Below are 18,415 nucleotides of genomic sequence, written 5' to 3'. Positions count from 1 at the left end.
ATATATGATCAACTAATCAACTTTACTTCAAAATTATAACAACAGCTGAATCATACCTGAGAGGTTGAGAACCTGGTAGCTGCTTGTTCCCTTGAGGCTGAGTGGGGGCCTCACCAGCCTGAGTAACCTCACAGTGGTTGTCTCACACTGGAGAAGCCAACAACCTGGTAGTTGCTGAGTCCACAGGGGTTCCTGAAGAGCCTCTGGTCCTCAGTCAATGATAGAAGCCTGGAAACACTGGCTCAGCTGTCAACAGGGAGCAGTAGCAGCAGCAGCAGCAACAGGATAGATCAACTCAGCACCTAGGAAGAAGGTCAAACAAGTAAAAGAATTTTGCTTCTACCACACCCCTTTTTGCATATGCAAAAGGTGCTACCCACATTTGGGTGGGTCTTCCCATATCAATTAAGAGATCAGGACAATTCTTCAGTTGAGACTCCTTACTCAGGTGATTCAATTTTGAGGCAAGTTGCCCTTAAAACCAACCGTACCAATACTAAAGAAAGTCTTAATGAGTGAAATCGCTGTGTACACTCATACACATATGTCCGTGTTCATATGTGTGCAGGTACACATATGTGGAATGTGCGTGCACATGTGATCCCTGAGTGTTAGATGTAGTAGTTGTATTGTAAATGTATCAACTGGGGCCACACACCTCACAGTCTCTTATTTTCTGGATTTTGATCAGTTGTGGAGCTTTGTAATAGTCTCCATCTATTGCAAAAAGAAGCTTCTTTGATGAGTGGTGAGAGCTACAATTATCTGTGAATATAAGGATACTTATTTACGCACATGTGATCCCTGAGTGTTAGATGTAGTAGTTGTATTGTAAATGTATCAACTGGGGCCACACACCTCACAGTCTCTTATTTTCTGGATTTTGATCAGTTGTGGAGCTTTGTAATAGTCTCCATCTATTGTAAAAAGAAGCTTCTTTGATGAGTGGTGAGAGCTACAATTATCTATGAATATAAGGATACTTATTTATGATATAGTAATAAATTACATAGGTTTGCAAAAGTGGCAGTACTAGGTTCTTTCCTAGAGTCTATGACCTCTCCAGCCTTGTGTTCTTGGGTGTGTTTACAGTGCCATGCATTGGGAGGATTCCCTCCTATTAAGAAGTCCTTAGACAACTGTTGATTATCTCCAAGATAAAAAGTGACATTATTGCACTTTTAGAATGGAAATGTTTTGCTGGGTCAGTCATTATTGTGATCCATAAGCTTTGCAACCCAGTAGGATCATTCATTGATCCCTTGGCAGCTTTTTTTTAGCACCTTCTGATACTGTGAGAGCTAGTCTTCGGGGAGGAGACTTCCAGGTCAGTTCTAGTACAAATTGCTCCAAGTTCTGTATCAAAAGTATGTGGTATCTTCAGCAATGGGGTATTGCATTCAAGTTCTGAGAGGCAACTAAAGGCTATGGCGCTAATGTATATTACTTTGGGAGTCTCTTGGACCACACTGATTAGTCAACAACTCAAAGAGCGGTTTCTCTTGCCTGGCACTGGGATTTTTGTTAAGTAGCCTTCAACTATACAAATGCATTCACATCTATGTCATAAATTTCTTTTTCCTCATTGTCCTCCATAATAACACTCCTTTCCCCCATCACCAGTTAAACTACCCCACATGGTCTCCATTCCCCTCTTGATAGCACCTGTGTCTTACTATTCCCTTCTCTCAAGCTCCATCCCCCTCCCCCCAACTATAGTTTCTTTCTATATTTCTGGATCCTGTGGTTACTTCTAGATATTCACATCTACAGATTCAGAGCTAGGAGCCACAGAAGACAGGGAACATTTGATGCTTGTTTTTCTGTGTCTGGGTTACCTCACTCAATAGAACCGTTTCCAGTTTCACCATTTACTGGCAAATTTCAAAAAAAAAAAAAAATTCACAGCTAAATAATGTTCATGTTTAAGCTTGGGCTTCCCAAAACATTCAAACTGACAAGACTAACAACACCACTATAATGAACACTTGGTAAAGCTAGAGCTAGAGAGATGGCTCAACAGTTAGGAGCCCTTGCTATTCTTGCAGAGGACTTGAATTCAGTTTCCAGCACATGGTGGCTAGCAGCCATCCATAATACAAATTCCTGGAGTCTGGCACCCTTTTCTGGTCTATGAGGCAACTGCACACACTGTGCATTGACATGCAGGAAAAACACTTATATGCATAAAATAAAAATTCATTAAAAATATGTGATATAAATCTGCACAGAAGAATATAAAACAGGAAACAAAACTTGCAATAGTGGCATCAGACAGTCCTCATCTGATGAGCTTCACCTAGAAATCTATAGCTCAGATGTTCGAATCTTAGTTTCACATCAGGTAAGTGCAAGAGCTAGCTGTGCCGGTGATGCACGCCTGTAATCCCAGCACTTGGGAGGCAGAAGTAGGTGGATCTCTGTGAGTTCAAGGCCAGCCTGGTCTACATAGTGAGCTCCAGGTTAGCTGGGGCTACAGGAAGACCCTGTCTCAAAAAAAAAAAAGAAGTTTCTAATTGCATGCAAGAGTCAATATCTCTTTAATTCATCTCCAGACTTCCCGTTAAGAGACCTATGCATGCTCTAAGAGTTGTCATGTTCAGTGACACCTGAGGTGTATCTACCTACTGAGAGTTCATAGTCTCCCTAAAGCAGATGAAATGTACCCAAAGGATTATTTTATCATAAAATACTGTGATCAGGTAGAAAGGTGACATGTGAGCTTTCATCAGGTGATCGAGGTAACTATAAGTGGGTAATACATCAATGATCAAATTCTCTAAACAAAGAAGAGGCCACAAAATTGAGAAGGAGTGGGAACAGGACATGGGAAGAGTTAAAGAGTAGGAGGAGGATAAGATAAATACAGTATTCATGTATAACTTTCTCAAAAATAAAATTAAAAATAAACATTTTAGAAAAGATTAAAAGAGATCATTAATCTTTTCCCTGTACATAGACTCTGAACTTCTGAAGTGTTGGATAGAGGGTAATATATGCCAATGTATATGAAAATAGTATCAAGAAGGAGAAGACATCTAAAAGGAAGTGAATTAGGGATAATTTGTAAAAACAGACTTGTGGAGAAACATCATTTGCTATTTTTTTTCTAATTCCCAGTAATAATTCCCAGTGTAAGGGTGAAAAGTTGCCTGCCAAAAAGATAATTTTGCTACATAGATTTAGCACACCATTAATGCCAGCACATAGCATTTGAGCACAGGTGGGCCTTTTCTCTCTCTGTTGCTGTGGGGGAAATGGAGTTACCTCCTAGGCCAACATTCTCAGATGGTCCTTTGCTCAGACTTCTCAAGTTATACAAATTGACTTTGATGATTTCAGCTCTAATTGTCTTGTGGGAATGCAATTTTTAAAAATATGCGTGCCAGTAGGATTAAGGAAACTGAATGTAAGTTGTTAAAGTAAAATGGACCTTCCTCCCTCTGTGGTTAATTAGCACAGATAAATATAGACACCGAATGATGAGACAGAATTATCAGTACATTCTCACACTGGGCAAGATCTTGGCTGTATCATGGCAACACGTTGTGTCTATACACTAGTAGTTATTGAAATGGGTCAAGAATTCAACTAAAAGTCAGCACAAGCATTCATAATTCCAGGAAAACTCAAACTACAGGTTCTTTTAGCTGTTCACATCCTTAGCATCTTTAGGTTCATCTTCAGATACTACAATTTTGTATCCAATATTCCTCATATTCAAATAGAATTAAATAGACAAAAGTTTGAACAAAAATACTTTAATGATGAAATAAATGTTAATGATTTGTTTAGAGTATATCTATATTTCAGAGCCAAACAGATATCTTTCCAATATTTCTGATATAATCAATGTAGCTAATTATATGCTATGTATTAGAATATGTATTAGGAAAGCTGATATAGTCAATAAGCATATAACTGTAAGATAACTAAAACAATATGATATTAAAAATGAGGCATATATTAAATTTTTTTCTTTTAAAATATTTAAATTAGCCAGACAAGTGTATTTAAATGAGTAAGTATAATGGGAATTAACTATGTTAACAACTACTGGTTTCTTGTTTTCTAAATTAAAATAAACCTGGAATGAGTAACAAACAATATGGTAAACATAGCATTAGCTGATTTCTTCTAATCCCCTTTATTTTCTATATCTTGTGAATAACTCTTCCAAAATAGAAGTAATCAAATGTTAGTATTGAGTTTGTTTTCTACTACATTTTGTAAATGTTAACATATTTGCAAAAATTGGAATCACACATCCAATGAGAAATAAAAATGCCCAAGCTTCTTCTGCTCTGGGGTGGAAAAGTCAAAATTCTTCACTGCTTAGTCTGAGGTGAAACTGTCAATGTTCTGTTGCAGCTTCTGCCAACAAGAGAAACTACCAACTACCTTCCAGTCCTGTGTGATCACCAAACAGTGCCAAGTGTCCGAGTGGTTGGAATGGAGCCCGTGTTCAAAAACATGCCATGATGTCACGTCCGCTACAGGCACTCGTGTAAGGACAAGGACTATCAGGCAATTTCCAATCGGAAGTGAAAAGGAATGTCCCGAGCTTGAGGAGAAAGAACCATGTGTGTCTCAGGGAGACGGAGCTGCCCCCTGTGCTATGTAAGTAAAAAGAAGAGTGCAGTGTGCTCAAATTTCATGTTCATTCAGCTGTCTGGTGTCGTGAATATATGATACTTGATAGTAACAGTTTTCTTCCTCAAAATACTATTTCTGACTGAATAGTAAGTTAGGAAATACAGAATTTCCTTCCACAGTTCAAGTAGAATACCTCTTTACAAATCCTATCCTTAAAATATCTATTTCATTTATATAAAAAATGCATTTAACAACTATATTTCCGTAATTTCCATGAAGGCTAGACTTTTAACGGCAATTCTTTGGTGTTTTTGTAATAATAGTTGGTGAGGTTTAAATATACATATTATATATATAAAGGGGTATATAATAGAAGCATAAGTCTGTGAAGGTTGCAGGAATCTGTTGCAATAGTTTAGCGCCACCATTAGAGGTGTAGATGGTATATAAATAGGTTTGATTGTGTTTAATAAAACTTTATAGAAAAAAAGAGACAAGTTGACATGGCCTTTGGTCCGCCATTTGTCAATCTCTAAGTTTTCAAATCATAGATAACTGTGACCTAGTAAAATTCAGTAACGTATATAGCAGTGTCAATTATATAGAACATCACACCAAAATAATGGTTCTTGAAGACAAAGATCCTTTCAGGTCCTTGAAGACAAGGACCGTGCTTATTAGTCTTAGAATTTAGGGATTTTTTTGTTTATTTGGCTTTTGTTGTTGCTATTTTATCACCGGCATGTATTAAAGGGCATAACACACTGTTAAGTGCCTAATAGATGTTCGTTGACTTCAGATGAAATAAGACTAATTCTGGACAGTGTAACTATTTTTCCTCAAAATACCATTTCTGAGAAATTATTGTGAATTATATTAGCAATAACAATATTTTTCTTAGCCTGAATATATAATATTTATAAAGTAACTTAGAGAATCTCAATGTGAAAAATTTCTGGACTGTTCCTTACATGCATGAACCAATAAGGAGGCAAATCAGTGCTATTACACTTACTTGAGAGCTTCAATTCTGCATTGTTTTGGAATCACCCACTGTCTTCCAATATCACAAGTGACTGAAAACTCTAGTTTCTTTTTTAGGGTCTCAGCTCCCACTGACTTTGGTGGTTCTTTTCCATATGAGAATTTTAAGTGCACACCCAGATTGTGAGGGTGTTTTCTCACCCATAAGCTCCCTCTGCTTTTAGCTGTCAAAGGTGTCTTATTTTTATTATAAGTTCAGCAGTACCATTAACAAAATAAACAGATATATGTGATTTTCTTTATTGTCTCCCTTTTCTGGGAGTGGCGCTTTCCTTAGAATGTATCACCTATTTACATCATTGACAGTCTCTTCCCTTCACAGAACTCCATGATTTACCCAAAATTGGAATACTAATTTAATAAAAACAAATGCTATTCCAACATCCTTATCAAATTATGTATTTGGTTTTATTTCTCCCCACCCTATCCCCACACCAGGCATCAATTATCCGTGTTTCTAGAATTGACCAGAGGGTGCTCATCCTTCATAAACAATGTTGAGTATTGTTACTTGATGACCAAACCCTGCAACTGTGCAACCACAAATCCCGGCATATAAAAATGAAATTGTCAGGAGTCTCAATTTCACCAGCAGGAAGCTCAATACTGACACAAACAAGCACACAGAGCAGATATCTGAGGGCATTCTTAACCTTTTAGTCTAATTGAGATGAGCACATCCATTTATACCTATGTTGGCTATTAATCTTATCCACGGGAGCATCTTGGTTAGAGTGACACAGAGTGCCCATTTCCTCTGGGCTTTTAAAATATCTGTTTTCCAAGAGGTGGAGAAAGCCATCACTTTCTGTTGACAGTGACACCGGGAAACAGCTCTCTCCTTATCTCCTTCCAGCAAGCGCTGCACTGACAGCCCCCAGCATTCCTTTCACATCATAATCTTGACTGGAGCTCTGAGAATCAGGGATCATCTTTCCTGTGCTCCACTGACTGGCATCGTTAGCTCTTTTCACCATTCATCAGTATTCATCATGCTGGGTTCTACAGAGCAGAAACACGAAAAAATTCTGATTCCTGACAGTAAAGAGAAAGCTTTGAATTACTGTTATATTTTTAATTCCTAGCATGCAATTATAATTTTGCTCCATTATAGATAAGCAATTTTGATGAGTTTTATTAAAAGCAAAACAGACGTTAGGGCTCATCATCATTTGGAATGTTTGCCACGCTAAGATTCAACCCCCTTTGTTTGTAAGTATCAAGAAAGGGCAAGCTTGAGTTCAGTTTAATTGCGCATAAAATTTCATGTTTTCAGCATTATGCTCTTATTTCATAAAATATTGATATGTAACTTCCCGCAGTTGCAATTAAAACAGGATCATTCTGCATTTAACCCTTCTCTAAAGAGGGCTCCACTGAGGATAACGAAGCAATTGAAACTGAATCTGCATCAGACTACGAGTCTGTGCTGGATCCAATCCAAAGGAGAATGTTTTTACTTTAATTTTTAGAAGAAAATCTGAGAGGAGTGGAGAGACTTTTCCCTGAATAAACATGGCGGCTGTCCTGGCATTCTCCTCCCCTAGGTATGGCTGGAGAACTACGGAGTGGACTGAGTGCCGCGTCGACCCTTTGCTCAGTCAGCAGGACAAGAGACGTGCCAATCAGACAGCCCTCTGCGGAGGAGGCGTCCAGACCCGGGAGGCATACTGCGTGCAAACCAACGAAAATGGGCTCTCGCACTCACCTATGCGCAAGGACAAAGAAGGTACGTGGAAATTTCTCTTACGTCGTTTAGTCATGAAGAGTATGTGGTGGTTCTGAAGAAATACAGATAGGACCGTGGGGGCAGAAAGAAGCCCCCTGCTTATGTTTACAGTGTGGTTGGAGTCCAAGATAGTTAGTAGTCTACATGGGGATTGATAAGAAATTTAATGCACCTCTGGTGAGATTTGACTTGTTGCTGACTCTCTTTATAATTTTTAAATAAAAACCTCTTGCACCAAAATTTAGCTGAAGTAATTAGATATAAAATTAAAATAAAAATTTATCTTGTAAATATGAATATAATGCAATATATAAAGTAAAAATTTCTAGATAGTAAGTAATCAATTTCCTAAAAGAAATCTCATTTTTTTCAAATATGATAAAAAAGCTAATCACGATAATGTTTTATTATATTATTTTTCATTTATTTATTTATTTATTTATTTGGTCTTTTTGAGACAGGGTCTCCCTGTAGCCCTGGCCTGGAACTCACTATGTAGACCATGCTGGTCTCCAACTCACAGAGATCTGCTTGCCTCTGCCTGCCTCCCAAATGCTGGGACTAAAGGTATGTGCCACCATACTCAACTGGTTTTATTTTTTAATATAGGATCTCACTGTGTTGTCCAGACTGGCTGGCTGGTAACATGCTATGTAACCTAAACAGGCCTCCAACATTCAGCTCCTGGGACTGAAGATTACGCCACCATAACCAGCTTCAAATTGTACTGAAATGAAATAAATACAATTAGAAACTACAATAAAAGGAGGCTTTAACTCAAAAGCAATGCTTCCCCTTTTTGATAATTTGGCAAATATGTTTTATATTTTATTACTTTTTAAATTTGAGCATGAGGGCCAGATGAATAAATGTGCAAAAGAGTAAATGAATTCAAAATGGCTCTGGCTAAAAGTTAGATTACTGTCATTATTGAGTCAAGTTTGTACTGAACAGTATATCTGAAATCCACACAAATCTGAGCATTTTTAACCAGGGCTCTAAACAGTCTGTCTCACATGCCTTTGATCTGAGAAACCATGGGACTTCCGCTACTGATCCATCCAAGGAGTATTTTATTGGTTGTCAACAAAGAACAATTTTTTTGTAAAAAAAAAAAAAAAAAAAAAAAGAGAGAAAATAAAAATCTCAATAGAGATTTCATGTCATGAAATCCTTCAATTCATCATCACAAAACTATACAAGTTTTACAAAAGCTGATGGGGTTGGCATTTGAGCCATTTAGAGATAAGAGGTCAAGGAATGTAAGAGTTTATTCTAGGCAGAGCGAATACAAGCTGAAGGAAAGTAGAGGCAAAGCACACATATTGAACATATTGTACTAGAAAGTGTGAATAGGCTAGAATTTCCTAGGAAGTGTGTTTGTTGGGAAATGAAAAGAGTAAAGCTGCTAGTTTATAGCAGAAAATAAAAGAAAAATAAAAGGAGTATTCACAGAAGGAATGTGAGCAAAAATACTCAGAAAAAAAAATGGGTTGGGAGGATGGATGCTTTAGAACTATGTGGCTCCGATGCCCCAATAAGGACTGACATCAGTGACTGTAATTCATTGAAGGTAAGCACCGAAGTTTTGCATTTTCAACTTCCAAAATTTAATTGTTCTATAGCCACTAATTTTACACAGCATGTCAACTCATTTGGGAATGTAGCCTTGGGATACACTTTACTACTAATGTATCTTGAAGTTATGGGGAAGTAGCATAAAACTCGCAATGTTAGTACATTAATATTTTCTTGGCCACTTTAATGGCTGCATTTTTAACACTTAGGTAGATTTGTTACAGCAGGCTTTCCAGAGTAGTAAAATTTCATTGCTCGAGGTAGATCAGATTTTAGTTTCTGAATGTCAATTATGTCTTGTAGGTTATTACTTTCAAAAAATCCTTGAGAATTGTGAATTGCAACTGGATGTGTTTTAAATCATTGGGTTTTGTTTTTTGCAGAGTCCCTCACATTTCTTCAAAACCAGTGCAAATAATCAAAAGTAAAATGGAATGATAGGAATATAAAAAGTATATCATTATTAAGATGTATCTGCTAGAATAAAGCAAATGCCAAGGAAAGGTCAATAGACATGGAAATAATTACTTTACCTAAATGAATATTTATGACTGAAATATACAATATGAGTAACTTGGGAATGTGTGTTCCTTTATATACTAAGAATACTAATAAGCCTATTAGAGTTTTAGTAAAAACAGCTGATTCTGCTTAAGAATTACTGTTCTTCTCCCTTAGAACATAGACCATGTGAGCTTTCCCCTATGAGCTATTAACATTTCCCAGTAGAAACCCATCCAGTACACCAGCATCCCAAGACAACGCATGCAAGTTACCAAGACCAGTGAGTGGAGGACAATTAGGCTGTGAGCTGTGAAGATTGTTCACAGCCTGTTTTCCTTCAGTAAATATGAAAAGACCAAATCACATGTTATAGAGAGGAGCCTCGACTCATACAACCAAGCCCAGTAAAAAGACATTAATTTCAAGAAACCTTCACTGTGTTACCAAGAACAGTCCCTCCTGAGAGCAACTCACTTTGTACTTACTCTGAAGAATGAATTACACATCATTCTCTTGCAGATTCACATTGTGTACTATAGATGATTTGTTTTCCAAAGTAACCTAGGTATTTTTAACTTCAATTCAAAATAATTTAATTCAAAATAAACTTACACAGAGAGAGAGAGAGAGAGAGAGAGAGAGAGAGGAGGGGAACTCAGAGACACACACAAAGGAAAGCAGGTGATATGAAGTTCATATAAACTTCCTTTATTATTTTGACAGGTCCCATTATGTAACAGAATGGTAATAACTACATAATCATAAAGAAATGGCCACCTTTATCATTTTATTTTTATCACTTTATTCATTAGTAATGCATTATTATCAACTAAATCAACCCACACTGGCCACAAAAAAATCTCCTGCTTGAAGTTAATGTCTTTAATTCGAAAAAAATTAAAACATATGATCAATGTACTCACATGTTTATTATAATACAACTTGCTACTCTATTACTATTCTATTTGTTCCAGTCGAATTAACAGCACGATATTGATGAAGCTAGTGGTAGCATTTATAGACAGTCTGAAAAATGTTTACAGTTGATACTGGAGAGTATCTACATGTCATTCATGTGCTGTTGCTGGCTGTGGGTGACCCTTGAAATCTTGATAATTTTTCTCCCACAGTATCCAGGTGAGCAAGATGCTTAAGTATTATGCTTCTTTAAAGGAAAGGTTTGACAAGTTCTACACTGAGAAGAATTAGCAGGGAAACCGCTGACCTTTGCTGTTCATCCACCTAATCAGGATTCCGGACATCTGTAAAAGGTGTCCAGCTCATGCAGGGGCAAAATCAACCCTTATTACAGTAAGACAGGATGGAGCCTGTGGGCACATGACCTGTGTATATCCAAGAAAGCTGATGAAAATGTTGGTCACTGGATGCTCATCAGTAGATACATGGATAAAAATTGATTGCTTCTAGAGCAAAATGTAAAACTAAAATAACTTTTAGCTACAGCAACTTAGGAAATTCTTCCATTTGGTACTGACTAAGCATGATTTTAATTTAGAAAAAAACTAAAGCAGTTTGAAGCATAATTAAGGTGATTTACATCATAGAAAAATTGAATGAGGGGGCTGGAGAGATGGCTCAATGGTTAAAAGCACTGACTGCTCTTGCACAGGACCCTGGTTCAATTCCCAGCACCCACACATGGTTATGAAAAGTAGATAGAAGGAAAACCAAATGAACTGTGACTGTGAAAAATTCATGTTTCACCTGTTCTAACAAGAAATAAGGAGAATAAAATAGTTCCAACACCTCTTAGTAAAATGTAAACTCATGATTTTTGCAGCATACTATCTATACCGTGAATAATAAGCACACTTTAGTTAGCACTTCTTTTTGCAAAAGTAAACAAAGGCTATGATTGTGGTATGTTTCCCTGCTATTTCAGAAAGTAACAGAGTACACAAAAGTCTAGTGCTGCACCTTTCCTATCCGTCTTTTGAAATAACAGGTAAGCGAGACTATTTTATATGACTATTTCATCAGAAACATGCATCAGAGGATCATAGGCCTGGAAGATGATCCATAGTTTCACTGATGAGATGCTTAACCATCCAAGAAAGACAGGTGTACAGTTACTCCTGGAATCCTAGTAATATATCAAAGTTTTCCCATAAAATATAAATTGTCTCATGTTTCTTGAGAGTTTCTATAACTTCACTATATAGATATAGATTACAGAAAAAAACATAAATTTTAAATTACTAACTTCTAAGACTCTCAAAAGTATTATATCTAATTATAATAGGCATGCAAAGACCTTCATAAGGTTTGATTATAAACACTTTTGTTGATGGAAATTTATATACATACAAACATAGTTTATCACATACATAAATACTCTACTTTGTGCTTAGCTAATCTTAACATGATAAATTAAAACATAAATAAAGTCACAATGCCTATATTTTGCAAACATACCCTATACTGTAGATTCAGTTTGATGCATTATGATATTATTGTGGGATAACTAAAACAAGAGAGTTCTGGAAGACTCAGATCCTTCTTGCTAGTCAGCCCTCTGGAGAGAGAACAGGAGAGAAGGACTGACGCCCGCTGCAGTTCCCCTGTAAAATGCAACAGTGCCTCGAAGCCAAGAGGTTTCAGCCATTGGGATAAATGCTAATAAAAACCCACCTGCTGGGAATTAGATTAAGGTAGCTAGTATTCTACCCAGAGGAGAGTTTTTAGACTTTTAACTGGAGGAAGAGTTAACTAATGAGATTTCAGGAAGTATTCAACCAAAAAAAAAAAAAAAAAAAAAAAAAAAGGCAATCAAAGAAAAACTCTATTGATGCAGTTCAATGACTGCATACCTTAGGCTTAGATGTTTAATAAACATTTCACGTGCTCAGCATATTCACTGTCCCCATTGTAAGATGATGCAATTTGTTTGAAAAATTACAGTCTAAATATTTTGAATGGATTCCCCTTTTAAAAAGCCCATACTGCAGGCAGAGACCACATTCATACTCACTCTACCCTACACCTGTGAAAGAACTAATCACATCTCTGAATTTGAATAGAGGTGTTATATCAAATGATAAGAGTCAAGATTAATGCACTTTAATCAGTTTTTTTTCTTTTTAAATACTTTATTATTTTTATTTTATGTGTGAATGTATTACCTGCATATATGTAAGTTCACCTGTGTCATGCAACACCTGCAGCAGTCAGAAGAGGGCATCAGATCCCCTGGAACTGGAGTTATGAAGGGTTATTAGCCCCCATGTGGGTGCTGGGAACCAAACCTAAGTCTTCTTCAACAGCAGCTAGTACTCTTAACCACTGGGACATCTCTCCAGCCCATCGACTTTTTAAAGAAATCATTTAAAATATGTTCTTTTGTTTGTTTGTTTGTTTGTTTGAGACCTGTAGTCCCAGCTGAACTGGAACTTGATATTTAGAGCACACTGGCCTCCATCTCACAGAGATATGCCTACCTCTGCCTCTTGAATGCTAGGATTAAAGACATGTACCACCAAGCCCAACTTTTTCAAAACTATTTTTATTTTATTTTATGTGTATGACTGTTTTGCTTACATATATGTAAGTGCACCCCTATGTGCACTGTCTGCAAAGGCCAGAAGAGGGCATCAGATCTCCTGGAAATGGAATTATGGGTGACTGTTACCTGCCATGTGGGTATTGGGGATAAAACCTTGGTCCTCTTAACCACTGAGCCATCTCTCCAGCAAAATATGTCTATCCTTATAATCAAAATAAACTGTATGAAAGTCTCAGATCTATAAAAATACTTTTTAAGCTTTAAAAAAGCCTATCATCACTTTTCTAATTATAGTAGATAGCTTAACAGTCTTTGAAATTTCATCTTTAAGGCTACTTTCAAAAGAACTCCAGAAAGAACTCAGGAAAGCTAGTTTTTAATTCTTCTTTGTCTTTATTCTCCTACACATCATTTCATTTTGTTTACTGAATATAAATACTTATAAGTAGGTCCATTATCTGAAATCATCTTTTCAAAACTACTTAGGCATGAAAGATAGAATGTTTTAAATGCTTTTAAGGGCAAAAGTAAAGTCTTGATTAAGGAATTCCCAGAACAAAGCAGCTTTCTGTGGTTGTCCTGCAGCATGGAGTGGTACAGGTAGAGGGTATGTGTTACAGGGACTTAGGAGCAGTGAAACGGAGAAGAGCCAAGACACAGAAATACTGCATTGCTGCATCAACTAATGAGGTTACAGCTTTGAGTGCTTCTGGAAGCTCAGCTTCTCATTCAGGAAGTTAATAGTGCAGCAGGTCAGCATCAGCCTCAAGTGGGGAAAATGAACGTCTCTAAAGAGATTTGGGTATAGGTCTATGCTCACACTGGTTTTATTTCCAAATTTGTAGTTACTTCCATGAGTTCTAAGATAATAAAACTGAGAAATTTAAACCACAGTGGAAATGAGACAATGGTATTGTCTGAAAAAAAAAAAAAATCAGAAACAAAAACTCGCTAGAATGAAAGACCTACCCTGAAGACAAGGGACTTCCTCAGACAGTGCATCAACCAAACCTGCAGATTTCTGTGTCCGTGAAGAATGTCACCTGAATTTTGATTAAGGTTGCATTTAATCTGTAAATTGCTTTTATTAGGATGGTAATTTCACGATGTTAATTGTACCACTCCATGAGCATGGGAGGCCTTTCCATCTTCCTCAGTTTCTTTCTTCAAAGATTTAAAGCTTTCAGTTTAGAAGACTTTCTTCTCTTCAGTTAGGTTTATTCTTGGATTTCTTTTTTTTTTGAGGTTATTGCCAATGGGGGTATTTCCATGATCTTCTCTCTTGTTTTAAACTGTATCACCTTTTAAAATCCTTTCTCCAATCCATACCTCTGCTTATTGCTGTCTGCCAAATTTAATGGAATAATGAATAACATCAATTAAATGGCATATGATAGAAAACGTTCTTTGATAATCATAATTGCCCAGAATTTTTTGCAGTATCTTTAGAATAAAATATTAAGTTTATAAACATGAAACTCAATAATAATTTAGTTGCTGCTAATTGTTGCCAAGTTAATGCATTCAGGGGGTTGCACAACAAAAGTGTTATGAATGTTTCAATCCTATCCGCTTCCTACTACCAATTTTTCCTTCCAGTTTGCCAATGGGAAAACTAAATGACATTGGCAAAAAAAAACATTTTCTAAAGAAAATAAAAATTAGTTGTTTATATTTCCTTTCTTGAACAAAGTTCCAGATGTTGTGCTCACAAAATATATGGATAATACTGAGAGAATAATAACACATATTGAGTGATAACTTTACGATACATTAAGTTATTAAGAGGCTAGAGAAAAATGAAATATTTCTGACAATTTAAGTCTAATGTAATAGTTAGAAATGCTTAAACTTAAGTCCCAAATATCCACTAAAATGAAAATAATGGTAATAACATTAACGACGATGATATTTACTAAGGTACTATGTTACTTCTTTGGTTGATTAGGAATAAACTGTTGGGATTAGAGATCTGATGCAGAATCCATTCTGTGTCTCTCATATTACTCTTCTGCATGTCATAGTCACAAATTCAGATATTTCTCTTGGTACCCTTTTACCTGCTTAATAGATATTTACTAAACAACTGCTTGGTTGTGTCATAGATTTATATATTGAACACAGAACTTTTGAAAAGCAGCCTTGATTCCTGCCATCAGGAAGCTTTTATCCTGTTAGCATTGCATTTTCAGTTTACTCTCCTTGAAATTCAGAACTGACACTTCATAAGGCTGACATCGGGCATTTCTACTGGCATGCCAGTGTAGGGCTGTCTACTTAATCTCTAAGTATATCAAACTACAACTCATTTTTCATAAAGATGGTCTGTATTGATACTTTTCCTGTTGCTCTGATAAAATACCCTGACTGAAGCAACTGAAGAGTGAAAGGATTTATTCTGGCTTACAGTTGAGGAGAAGCCAATCTTGGGGAAGAAGGCATGGTGACAGGAGTGTGAGTGGCTGATCACATTGCATCCAGGAAGGAAGGAGAGAGCAATGAATGCTAGTGCTCAGCTTGCTTTCTCCTCTGTATTCGGTGCAGAACCCCAGTCCATGGAATACTGCCACTCAAAGCTAAGGTGGGTTTTCCCACCTCAACCAAATCTAAACAATCCTACTGGGAGTTCAACTTAATCTAGCTAGTCCGTCAGTAACGAACATGTCCAGAGGTTTGTCTCACAAGTGATTGTAGATCCTGTTAAATTGATAACCATAACAAAGACTTATTCTTCAGGTGAGTTACTGGTCTCGAAAGCTTACATCCTCAATATGTAGTTCAAGAATCACCTGGATGCTTTCAGAAAATGCAGTCACCCAGATGCTGCCCCCTGAGGTTGAGGTTCTATATGTATGAAAAGAGCACAAAGATTTCTTTGTTTTTGTAAGCGGCATGGCTAATAGTAACCTATTCATGAAACTCCTGCTAAAGCCTAGTTCCTGAAATTTGGGAAGCACTGGGATTGGCGCTAAGAGCCCAGGTTTGGATTCCAAAACTGATACTATTTTTTATGATTCCCATATTTGAAGAAGAAAACAATAAGTACACAATTCCAAATACAAGCCACTCACTACTAGCTAAGGGACTCCGAAAGGGCTTGTGTGAAAAGAGCCCTGAATCAAGCTTCTCAGTCATTCTAACGTGAATATTTGCCTTTGTTACAAACAAATAGAATCACTACTTTAATATGAAAAGCAGAAAGACAAACATATCTGGTCTAAATGCCATGATTTTATAATTCTTAAGCTAAGACCAAGGAAAAAAGGAGACTTGAAAAAAGTCACTACTTGTCTACAGAAGTGAGGTAGAATTTCAGCCCTAAGTCAGTCTTACTTAGACTGACTAAGTCCTGTTTCAGGTCACTGGCTGTACATCTGTAGGAACCCTCTGTATCTTTCTGGGAAACATGGGGGTGAGAACACTGCTTCATCTTCCATCATCGTGATAACCCAAGATAGGAAGGCTCCATAGCTGTTAGTACAAGGCCTTCCATTAATGAAAGAAAAAGGAGAAAAACATCTCCTGCCATGACTTGATCAAGCGACTGTAGTTTGTGTGCATTTTGTAACCCTTAAGCACTTATTTCAGCAAGTCTTTTGTAGATGACTAATAGTACCACAAGGAATTCTGAAACTAGTACTCAGGGATGTGCATGGTGAATGAACAGCATTTTTTCCAGAGGCACACTCCTGCTATGGAAGGATATAAAAGAAATGGTTTGTGGCTGGCGCTAGCTGTTCACTGTCTTGCTGTTGATTGCTCAATAGGGAGTAGATACTTTCTCCAGTGTTAACAGAGGAGTACAAACTACACTGTGGAACTCATTAATATTTATTTCTTCTAAAAGCAATGGGCAATAAAAAGGGAAATAAACCAAAGAGAATAGCAATGGAGAAACAAAGCTTTGACAAGAGATTCATCTTGGGAAGGTTTCACCATTTATTGCACACAAAAAAAACCACATTTAAAATTCAAGGATCCATATTATTATATTATTAGTCTGGAACCTAGTACAATGCTACTACTACAGAAAATAATTAAAAAATTACATATTGACACAGTTTATTGTGTACAACTATGATATTGTCTGTTTTTAATTTAAAAATTAGGTGTTGAAGGCAATGCAAGAATTCCAAGTATTTAAAATATTCTTCTAACTATTTGCATTTGATACAGCAATTTTACATTTTTCCATACTCAACAAAGCTTCATGGCCTCAGTGTAAGGGACTGTTTTGTTTATGCCCATATGAAAGGACATAAACTCTCTCGAAGCTAAGAGCTTTGAGATCTGTCACTGCAACAAAGACAGATCACATCTCTGTTCTCTTATTTTACTGCTCCTTCGTCTCATGAAATGCCTTCAGTCATTGTCCCAATTATCCATATAGCTCCACCCGTTCTAAAAAACTGTAAGATCTTAATCACCTTCCTTTACTCAAAGTCTGTAACCTTCTTATAACACTGTAAAAATTATAATTTTACTATATATGATTATGTTCTTCTACAATTACTTCATGAATATTAATGCCAACTTCCTAAATTTTTAAGCTTCTGAGAGAGGCCCTGGTGCTCTCCCACCATTTCCCTTCTTTATTGCAAGTCATCCCTCTTCTTAGAAGACTGGGTGCATTTGCTAATGTTGTCATTTGGAAACAGATTTAAGATAAATGTTATAGACTAACTGGACATCTAATTTGCAGTGTTTCATCTTGACTCAATCTATGTGACTCAGTAACTCTTTTTTTCTTCCTTTGCTTTTTTTTCTCTGCCAAGACTTAAAGGGGAAACATATGTAAGGCCTGCCATTGGGTTTCGTTTTTATTAGATGTCAAATAAACATTAATTTCCTTTGTTTATATGTATTTTTCTAGCTAAAGTGAGAAAAAGGGATGGATTTTTAAAATAACAGTTTTGCTCTAAATCTTTTACATGCAATAAAGCCCTAATTGCATGTTGGACTCTGAAAAGCACACTGCAAAAAGAAGCCCAATGACAGATTGATAATGCATGGAGTCTCTTTATAATAAGCTGCAAATATCCTGACATATGCTTATGTTATACATGAAATTACTCCTTTCTTGGAAAAATGTAAACTTTATCCAAAGCTTTCTTGTTATTATTCTAGAGCAAAAAGAAATATGACTAATTTTACTGCTGTAGTTGTTGGAGACAGAGTAATTGCAGCTTCTCTTCCTTTGCAAGTCAACCCTTGAGATGTTTAAGGAACAGCACGTTGCCAAAGGGATTCTGCAGGAAATGTTTGTAATTGGAATATTTGGATGACTTAAAAGGAGTGTTTTCACCTTTGACCTGTTCCTTCCATCACAGGGGCTCTAAAATCCCTGTGAATAATCAGCATTCTGCCTATAGAGCTCAACCCTTACTATTAACATAGTAAAATAGTGAAAAGAGGCAGGGAAAATTTTTAGAAGACTTTCT

The 18,415-nt window shown here is 36.6% G+C and overlaps 1 protein-coding gene across 3 annotated transcripts in view; it reads left to right on the top strand.

Annotated features, from left to right (window-relative positions):
* Positions 1-18,415, top strand: part of Thsd7a (thrombospondin type 1 domain containing 7A) — a 444,595-nt gene that overhangs the window by 235,796 nt on the left and 190,384 nt on the right. For all 3 annotated transcript variants that reach the window (XR_003847217.1, XM_008854527.3, XM_029556884.1), the window contains exons 3-4: positions 4,372-4,620; positions 7,188-7,369. Coding sequence is in view for 2 of the 3 variants with exons in the window: in XM_008854527.3 (XP_008852749.1) it covers positions 4,372-4,620; positions 7,188-7,369 (431 nt within the window). In the remaining variant the exon portion in view is untranslated. The remainder of the gene's footprint in view (positions 1-4,371; positions 4,621-7,187; positions 7,370-18,415) is intronic.

This window comes from Nannospalax galili, unplaced genomic scaffold (genome assembly GCF_000622305.1).
Source record: "Nannospalax galili isolate Female #2095 unplaced genomic scaffold, S.galili_v1.0 scaffold787, whole genome shotgun sequence".
Lineage (NCBI taxonomy): Eukaryota > Metazoa > Chordata > Mammalia > Rodentia > Spalacidae > Nannospalax > Nannospalax galili.
This window is presented reverse-complemented; position numbering and strand designations above follow the sequence as displayed.